The sequence below is a fragment of the Babylonia areolata genome, chromosome 23 (assembly GCF_041734735.1).
Source record: "Babylonia areolata isolate BAREFJ2019XMU chromosome 23, ASM4173473v1, whole genome shotgun sequence".
Lineage (NCBI taxonomy): Eukaryota > Metazoa > Mollusca > Gastropoda > Neogastropoda > Buccinidae > Babylonia > Babylonia areolata.
The window spans coordinates 47,568,439-47,579,139 of NC_134898.1; the positions used below are offsets into that span (position 1 = coordinate 47,568,439).

Here is a 10,701-nt window from a genome sequence, read left to right on the forward strand (position 1 = left end):
CATCGAAATCATCATCATCATAATCTTCGTCATCATCATTGAAATCATCATAATCATCGTCATCAAAAATTATCATCATCATCATCATTGTCGTCGTCGTTGTCGTCATCGTAATGCATCATTGCTCTCTTCATCATCTTCTTAAATGATCGCATGATTGTTAATGACACTGCTTGTCGACAATACCCCATTCTTCTTCTAATCCCATGTGGGAATATTGGGATTTAAAAAAAATTTTAATCCGTACCGTACCAAATGTGCTGCAGTATACAATGCATAAGAATCCGAAAATCCCTTCTTCTTCTTTCACTTTACGGTTGGTCAGTTTTCTAGGGCAGAAGTGGGAGGGGTTTAATGGTGATTAGGCAGGTGTCAATCACGTTCTCCCAGCCAATGGAATAGCGAGTCATAACGTCTGTATCACGCTTGCCTGATTTTCAACCACTATCGTGTTGGAACCAGTCGTCAGCAATTCAGTTACGAGTGGTCAACTGTGGGAAACGGGTATATGGGGTACTTCTAACGGATCTACGGAAGCTGAACTGTTGTCAACAGAAAAGGTATGTATGTGTGTGTGTGTGTGTGTGTGTGTGTGTGTGTGTGTTGGCAGGAACGGGGGGGGGGGGGATGTATGCGTACATAATTATATCTGTCTATGCGTGAAAACATTTGTTTGTCCATCAGTGTGTGTGTGTGTGTGCGCGCGCGCGCGCGCGCGCGTGTGTGTGTGTGTGTGTGTGTGTGTGTGTCTTCATTTTTGAGTATGAGTGTGAATGTCGGCGTTAACCTTCATAGTTGGTTGGGTTTGTTTTTTTGTTTTGTTTTTTTTTGTTTTTTTGGGGGGGGGGGGGGGGGGGGGGGGGTTCTTCTTTTTTCTTATTTTCTTTTCTTTTTTTTTTTTTTTTTTTTTTTTACTCTTCGCAGTATGATCATTCTTTGTCTGTTGACCGCCATTATTTTTGTCTGTTCATATTCATACACTATCCCTTCCCTCTTATGTCAAAAAAAGGTTAGTATTGTGAGTGGCAAAACAACGTCCGATCTTGTCGACATGCGTGGTCTTTGATCCCTTCCACTCTTGTGCAAATCTTTCACCCGTCGCACATGATAACACACACACAAAAAACAAAATATATATATATATATATATAAACAATTACAACAACAACGACAACAAAACTATAGCATAAGAAGACGAACAGGGGTGAACAGAAATAAACTGGTTGAAAGGCAAAAAAAAAAAAAAAATTTATTAAAAAAATATATTAAAAAAACCTAGCAGTTAGTTGAATGATAAAACTTAAGTGAAGCTATTGTCAGTGTCTATGTACTTTCCTAGAAGCAGATTCTACGGTGTAATGCTTCACTGCTTTTGTTGGAATCAAAAACATGTATTTCGCCATATTGTTTACCCAGTTGTTAATGTGATTTCATGTTTCTTGACAAATATAACCTTCTCTGCAAGGGGGGGTGGGGGGGGGTGGGGGGGGGGGAACTTCCGACTGGTTTCTTGTGAACTGTACATAATTACACAGACCTCAGGTTTTCTTCAGGTCTAATAATAATTGTGAGTATAATCATGATGCGATCTGCGTCAGTGTTATCATGCATATATATATATATATATATATATATATATATATATATATATATATTATTTGTGCGTGTGTGTGTGTGTGTGTATGTGTGTGTACTTTGTGTGTGTGTGTATGTGTGTGTACTTTGTGTGTGTGTGTGTACTCTGTGTGTGTGTGTGTGTGTGTGCGTGTGTGTGTGTGTGTGTGTGTGTGTACTCTGTGTGTGTGTGTGTGTGTGTGTACTTTGTGTGTGTGTGTGTGTGTGTGTGTGTGTGTGTGTGTCTGTGTACTATGTATGTGTGTGTGTGTGTTTGTGTTTCTACAGATCACCATGACGAAAGATCAGAAGGAAGAAGGAAAGAATGACAGAAGGAATTAATGGATGAAAGAAACAATTGTTTCATGGTTGATAGTGAATAACGTTTGCCATGAATGAGTCTGGAGGGGTCCATTTTCAGTGTCATAATCATCCCCCCCCCCCAAAATCAGTTAAAAAGAAAAACTTGGCTTGTTAACCTTTCTTCCTGCAAGATTTCTTCTTCTTCTTCTTCGTCTTCTTCTTCTTCCTCTTCTTCTTCGTTCACGAGTGGGCTACAACTCCCACGTTCACTCGTATGTACACGAGTGGGCTTTTACGTGTATGACCGTTTTTACCCCGCCATGTAGGCAGCCATACTCCGTTTTCTGGGGGTCCGCAGGATATTCATGGCCTACTTTTGAATTATCTTTGGTGGGTCTACTTGCTTATCAATCGATATGTTTTTAATTATATCGTTCATTTTTTTCCTACTGTTGGACATTTGAAACTATTCTTTTGGAAATGTGTAGTCTTATTTCGAAAAGAAAAGGCCTGTTTGTGTGTGTCATGTGTGTGTGCGTACGTGCGTGCGTGCGTGTATGTGTGTGTGTGTGTGTGTGTGTGTGTGTGTGTGTGTGTGTGCTTTCGTGGAACGGAATTGATTTCATTGAAACTGGTTTCCTCAGTATTGATGTTAGTACTGCATCTTCTGCTTTCAGCACCTGTATTTCTGTTGTATTTGTTGCCCACCACCACCACCCCACCCTACCACGCACCCCCCACCAGCCCCCCCACACCACCCTACCCCGCACCCCCCACCAGCCCCCTCACCCCACCCTACCCCGCATCCCCCACCAGCTCCCCCCCCACACACACACACACCACCCTACCCCGCACCCCCCACCAGCCCCCCCAATCCTCCCTCTCACCTTACTCCTGCCTTTTTATTTTGTCGTGAAATTCACTCCCATATTCTTTACCTGTTTCAAGACAGGTCAAGTAAGGCAAGTTCTTTCTCGCAACCACTGGGGTCATTGGAACAAACCAAACATGTATTTTTGTTCAACACGTCATACAAACAAAAGGAGTGATGTAAAAAAACAAAAACAAAAAAACACACCAAAAAACAAAAAAACAAACAAGCAAACAAGAATATACACATAAACAAGTCTCTTTTCACTCCAACGATCATAACATTATCCCGAAAAGCAATACGTACAGTGTACCTAGATAGAAATATGATTTAGGTTTCAACAAAACTCGTTTGCTTTTGATTTCTTCAGAAAATAGAAAGTAGTATTTAAACAGTACTTGAGCGAGTTCTGTAGTAGGCCTGCTTAGGTGAATAGTGTTTTTATTTCATGATGCCGGAAACAGAAGCACACGAACAAAATTGATAAAGAATTTCAACACGAACGATCAGTTTGGAAAATTCATTATTGATTTCTTTCGTGTCTAGCTAAGTTGACGAAATAGTTTTGGCTTACAGAAAGTGTGTTATTCGTCGTTTAAATCTGATGCTGTTAAAAAAAAAAGAAAGAAAAAAAAAGAGAGCAAAATTGAAGTGCATTTCATCGCCTAGTCATTTACGGAACAGTCATCACAGTTTGTTTGTTGTTGTTGTTGTTGTTGTTTCCTTTTGCTGATGAATTGACGATCGCTGATTTACAAGTAGCGCTGCTGCTTTTTTTTTTTTTTTTTTTTTCTTTACTGATAGAGTAAAAACATAAAATTGGTGGGGGTGGGGAGTGGATAGGGGCAAACCAAGACAAGACAGAAAAGAACATCAACAACACGAATTTCATTACCAATTTCATTAAATTTTGTGAAACATTCACAACAGATTCTCTCATTTCTGGGTAAGTCGACCAGTCCAATTACTGTTCGTTCACAGGCAGTGCTTTATTATTATTTTTTTTTTTTTATCTTTACTACTGTAAGTTACTACTGTAACTCTCTATTGTCTGGTTTGCCTGCTTCACCCATTCAGTCCCTTCAGCGCATACAAAACTCTGCTGCCCGACTCGTCCTCAGAAAGAAAAGATCTGAGCACATCACTCCTCTTTTGCAGCATCTCCACTGGCTCAGCACTCTATGTTGGCCTATTGACTGTTGGCCGCCGTTCTTTCTCTGTCTCTGGACTTTGCAGTTGGAATGAACTTCCGCTTTTGCTTCGTCAAGTCTCCACACTCAGCTCTTTCAAGTCTGGCCTTAAAACCCACCTCTTCCAAAAATAGCCTCCCTTCCCTGCCTCTTCTTTGTCTTCAGTTTCCCCAGTTTTAGAGTCATGCATGCGTGTGAATGACTGGTGCGAAAGCGCTTTGATTTGTCTCTGCATAAGATTCAGCGCTATATAAATTCCATTACTATTATTATTATTTTCTTAATTTTTCAGAACACTCTGACTAGACAGGGCGGCAACCACCGGAAATGGATGCAGGACGTCACGATTACGTCAGCTGTGCCAATTACGTGGATCCCCACCCCGTGAAGATGTCGTCACCGACGTGTGAGGAGCTGGGCATCCCCAGGAATCCCGGGGAGGGGACGGGGATCAGGTATCCCGGTGTCACCCGGCGTATCATTCATAACCCTTCTCTCCATCTGGACGGTTTGAGGTGTGTGGGGAGGTGGGGGGTCGGGGAGGGAGATGGGGGTGGATGTTGTGTTGTGTTGTGTTATTGTTCTGTGTGTGTGTGTGTGTGTGTGTGTGTGTTGTGTTGTTGTTCTCTATGTGTCTCCGTCTCTCTCTTTGTCTGTCTGTCTCTGTCTCTCTGTGTTGTGTTGTGTGGTGTTATTGTTCTCTCTCTCTCTCTCTCTCTCTCTCTCTCTCTCTCTCTCTGTGTGTGTGTCCTCTGTTGTGTTGTGTTATTCTCTCTCTCTCTCTCTCTCTCTCTCTCTCTCTCTCTCTCTGTGTGTGTGTGTGTGTGTGTGTGTGTGTGTGTGTGTGTGTGTTAAGATACAAATGATACATTAATTTTATTTTGTCTTCACAACACACTCCTTGTCTCCTTACAACCGTAATTATTCATAGTGTCCTTACAACTACGTACACTTTGCGTTTACAACCATTGTATCGTTGCAACCATATTCACTGTGTCGTTACAATCACATTCAACGTGACCCTACACCCATATTCAATATAACTTTTTACCACTACATTCAATGTGTCGTTACAATCACATTCAACGTGACCCTACACCCATATTCAATATAACTTTTTACCACTACATTCAATGTGTCGTTACAACCACATTCAATGTGTCTTTACAACCACATTCACCGTCTTTACAACCACATTAATGTGTTGTTACAACCATTCATTGTGTCTTTACAACCACATTCACCGTCTTTACAACCCTATTAATGTGTCGTCACAATCACATTCAGTGTGTCGGTATAACCACATTCAATGTGTCGCTTTAAACACATTTATTACAGCCTTCCCACTCTATACATCGAATCATCACAACCACATTCATTATAACTTTTTATCATTATATTCATTGTGTCGTCAAAATCACACTGATTGTAACTTTACCACAGCATTCAATGTATGGTTACAGCCACATTCAGTGTGTCGTTACAACCACATTAATATGTCGTTACAATCATTCATTGTGTCTGTACAACCACATTCACCTTCTTTACAACCGCATTAATGTGTCGTTACAATAATTCAGTGCGTCTTTACAACCACATTCACCGTCTTTACAACCACATTAATGTGTTGTTACAACCATTCATTGTGTCTTTACAACCACATACACCGTCTTTACAACCACATTAATGTGTTGTTACAACCATTCATTGTGTCTTTACAACCACATTCACCGTCTTTACAACCACATTAATGTGTTGTTACAACCATTCATTGCGTCTTTACAACCACATTCACCGTCTTTACAACTACATTAATATGTCGTTAAAACCATTCATTGTGTCTTTACAACCTCATTCACCGTCTTTACAACCCTATTAATGTGTCGTCACAATCACATTCAGTGTGTCGGTATAACCACATTCAATGTGTCGTTTTACCACATTTATTACAGCCTTCCCACTACATACATTGAATCGTCACAACCACATTCATTGTAACTTTTTATCATTATATTCATTGTGTCGTCAAAATCACACTGATTGTAACTTTACCACAGCATTCAATGTATGGTTACAGCCACATTCAGTGTGTCGTTACAACCAAATTCACCTTCTTTACAACCACATTAATGTGTAATTACAATCATTTAGTGCGTCTTTACAACCATATTCACAGTCTTTACAACCTTATTAATGTGTTGTCACAATCACATTCAGTGTGTCATTACAAACACATTAATGTGTCGTTACAATCATTCAATGTGTCTTTACAACCACATTCACCTTCTTTACAACCACATTAATGTGCCGTTACAATCATTCAGTGCGTCTTTAGAACCACATTACAGCCACATTTAATGTATCGTTACACCCACATTCTGTGTATCGTTACTGCCACATTCAGTGTATCGTTACAGCCACATTATGTGTATTGTTACAGCCACATTCAGCGGATCGTTACAGTCACATTCAGTGTATCGTTACAGCCACATTCAATGTATCGTTACAGCCACATTCTATGCATCGTTACACCCACATTCTGTGTATCGTTACAGCCACATTCTATGCATCGTTACACCCACATTCTATGTATCGTTACACCCACATTCTATACATCGTTACACCCACATTCAGTGTCTCGTTACAGCCACCTTCTATGTATCGTTACACCCACATTCTATGCATCGTTACAGCCACATTCAGTGTCTCGTTACAGCCACATTCTATGTATCGTTACAGCCACATTCTATTATCTTTACAGCCACATTAAGTGTATCGTTAGTCACATTCAGTGTATCGTTACAGCCACATGTATCGTTACAGCCACATGTATCGTTACAGCCACATTCAGTGTATCGTTACAGCCACATTCAGTGTATCGTTACAGCCACATTCAGTGTATCGTTACTCACATTCCATGTATCGTTACAGCCACATTCAGCGTATCGTTACAGCCACATTCTATGTTTCGTTACAGCCACATTCAGTGTCTCGTTACAGCCACATTCTATGTATCGTTACAGCCACATTCTATGTATCGTTACAGCCACATTCAGTGTATCGTTACAGTCACATTCAGTGTATCGTTACAGCCACATGTATCGTTACAGCCACATTCTGTGTATAGTTACAGCCACATGTATCGTTACAGCCACATTCAGTGTATCGTTACAGCCACATGTATCGTTACAGCCACATTCAGTGTATCGTTACAGCCACATTTTATGCATCGTTACAGCCACATTTTATGCATCGTTACAGCCACATTCAGCGTATCGTTACAGCCACATTCTTCTTCTTCTTCTTCTTCTTCTTCTTCTGCGTACGTGCGCTTCAACTCCCACGTTCACTCGTATATTCGCGAGTGGGCTTTTTACGTGTATGACCGTTTTTACCCCGCCATGTGGGCAGCCATACTCCCCTTTCGGGGGTGGCCACATTCATCGTATCGTTACAGCCACATTCTATTGATCGTTACAGCCACATTCTATGCATCGTTACAGCCACATTTAATGTATCGTTACAGCCACATTCAGTGTGTCTTGACACCCGCATTCGATGTGTCTTTACACTGGACCACAGTGACTGTGTCTTTACAACCACATACCTTATTTCGGCGCAACACACATTATACGAGTGTATCATTACAGCTACGTTCATTGTGTCTGTCCTATCACATTAACTCACTCAGTACGGCCAGTCCTCTCTTCTCCTCTACACAGTTTCAGTTTCAGTTTCAGTAGCTCAAGGAGGCGTCACTGCGTTCGGACAAATCCATATACGCTACACCACATCTGCCAAGCAGATGCCTGACCAGCAGCGTAACCCAACGCGCTTAGTCAGGCCTCTACACAGACCCCTCGGATGTCCAGTGGGTGTCTGAATGATGACCCAACCTTTAGCTTCCGTCGTCAGAATTGTGGTATTCTTTGTCAACATTCACCTCTTCAGTATAAGAGCCTTCCGCTTGCAATATTTTGATGATGGTAACTGGGGTGAAACGCTGTTAACGTCGGCTCTTTCTCCGTTCGTATGGAGAGAGTTAAATCCGTCGTTACAACAATCTTGTCTTCCTAGTCTCGTTACAACAACAACAACACATGGCAACAGCATTTCCTGTCTTATGCAGAGCCGGCTGACTTGGGTAACCAACCGTTCATCTCCATTTTATTTTATTTCTATTTCCATTTTTCTTTTCTTTTTTTCTTTCTTCTCCTTCTTCTTTTTCCTTTTGATGATATCTGTTTATTTATTTACTTATTTATCAAAAAAAAAAAAAAAAAAAAAAAATCACATTGTTATTTTATTTCATGATCTAGGCTATCTGCTTGCCTCTCTCTCTCTCTCTCTCTCTCTCTCTCTCTCTCTCTCTCTCGCAAGGCCTGACTAAGCGCGCTGGGTTACGCTGCTGGTCAGGCATCTTCTTGGCAGATGTGGTGTAGCGTATATGGATTTGTCCGAACGCAGTGACGCTTTCTTGACGGGAACTGCACTGAACTAAACTGAACTGAACCCATCTCCAGGTACTCGGCGCGGATGCGCATGTCCCTCGACCTTGACCCTGACCCCTACGGGTCGCTGTGTATTCTTCCGCTGCCGAGCGTCCTGGCGCTTCACGCCGCTGCCGAGCCCAGCTTCATCCGCAAGCGCAACGAACGCGAGCGAGAGAGAGTGCGCTGTGTGAACGAGGGCTACGCTTTGTTGAAGAAACATCTCCCCGCCTCTTCTGCAGAGAAACGGCTGAGCAAGGTGAGAAGCGATAATGTCAAAAATGATGATGATAGTGATGATAATAATAATGATGATAACAATAATGACGACGATGATGATGATGATATAAAAATTAATTTGATGATGATGATGATGATGATGATAACGGTAATAATGATAATGATAATACTACCTCCACTCCATATCATCCTCAACATTGTCGTCGTCGTCGTTGTCGTCGTATTCGTGATGATTATGATGATGATGATGATGATGATGATAACTGTGATAATGATTATAATCATGATGATGATGTTGATAAAAAGAATAAGATTCATTATGATGATGATGATGATGCTGATAAAATAATGATTATACTGATACTACTATCGCTCATTATCATCATCGTTGTCGTCATAATCACTAATAATTATGATAATTATATATGATAATAATGATAATAAGAAGAAGAAGGAAAATGAGAAGAGGACGAATCATCATCATTATCATCTTCATATTCATCATTATAGCAATATATTTCATACAGCGCCCTTCCGTTGAGTACACCGTACTCATTTTCGCAGCACAATGCACAACTGACGTGCAAAACATATATTCAAACGCACGCACACACACACACACACACACACACACACACACACACACACACACACACACACACACACACACACACACACACACACACACACACACATACACGACATTTTCGGTTTTTATTTTATTTTATCTTCTTTTTTTTTCTTCTTTTTTTTTTTTTTATTTTTTTTCTTTTTTTATTAGTATCATTTTTTTGTTTGTTTTATTTTACTTGATATCTTTCTTTGGGGACGATTTACACACACACACACACACACACACACACACACACACACACACACATACACGACATTTTCGGTTTTTATTTTATTTTATTTTATCTTTTTTTTCTTCTTCTTCTTTTTTTTTTTTTTTTTTTATTAGTATCATTTTTGTTTTGTTTTATTTTACTTGATATCTTTCTTTGGGGACGATTTTTCAGGTGGATACCCTAAGAGGAGCCATTGCCTACATCCGTCATCTGGAGAAAATCCTCGCTGATAACCCGCCTCGTCGGGCCAAACGCGACCGAGAAGACGACGACAACGACGACGACGACAACGACAACGACAACGAGAGGTGGAAGACGAGGACGACTGCCGCCAACTCTAAAGAGAACCGGAGCCCAGGCAGTTCAGAGGAGGCCAACGGACAAAGATGTGCTTCCGTGTCTTCTCAGCGGTCGAGTGTTTCGAGCAACAGTGGTGGTTTCGATTCGGAGGAGGAGATGACGCAATATGTCAAACGACAGCGAATTGGTTGACAGGTTGTGAATGGCATGTGGGATGTAGTGGTGGGGGTGGGGTGGAGGTGGGTGGCGTGGGGGGAAGGGGGGTGGGGGGGGGGTGTTGGTGGTGGTGTTGTTGTTGTTGAGTTTGTTTGTTTGTTTTGTTGTTGAGTGACTGGTGCTGTTGTTGTTGTTGCTGTTATTATCCTCATCGTTTTCATTATTATCATTAGTATTTTCATCATTGTGATTATCATTGTTGTTGTATTATCAATATCATCATTATTACTATTTCATTGTTGTTGTTATGGAAATGCTGTTTTTGTTACTGCTGCTGCTGTTTTTTGTTTTGTTTTGTTTTGGGGGTGGGGTGGGGTAGGGAGTGGCGTGAGTGTGTGTGTGTGTGTGTGTGGGGGGGGGGGGTAACTGTTGTTGCTGTCATTGATACTACTACAATGTCATCACGTCATCATTATCATCATTGTCACCATCATCATTGTTGTTATTACCATAATCTAGTAGGCCTCCTTCGGTCATGGCTGACCATGGATAGAGTATATCCAACCTAATGTCTAATTGGGCTGTCTGTTTGGACCAAGCAGCGTCGCCTGTGACAGTGTACCATCATTATCATCATCATAATTGTCATCGCCATCGTCAAGCTTCAGGACCATCTTTGTTGTCGAGTT

The 10,701-nt window shown here is 41.1% G+C and overlaps 1 protein-coding gene across 1 annotated transcript; it reads left to right on the forward strand.

The window, feature by feature from the left end:
• The first annotated feature begins 4,305 nt into the window (after positions 1–4,305).
• LOC143297693 (achaete-scute homolog 5-like) lies at positions 4,306–10,048 on the forward strand. The gene is made up of 3 exons (XM_076610113.1): positions 4,306–4,493; positions 8,502–8,727; positions 9,728–10,048. Exons 1-3 carry the CDS (start codon positions 4,306–4,308, stop codon positions 10,046–10,048), a joined length of 735 nt encoding a protein of 244 aa, XP_076466228.1.
• The last annotated feature ends 653 nt before the right edge of the window (positions 10,049–10,701 follow it).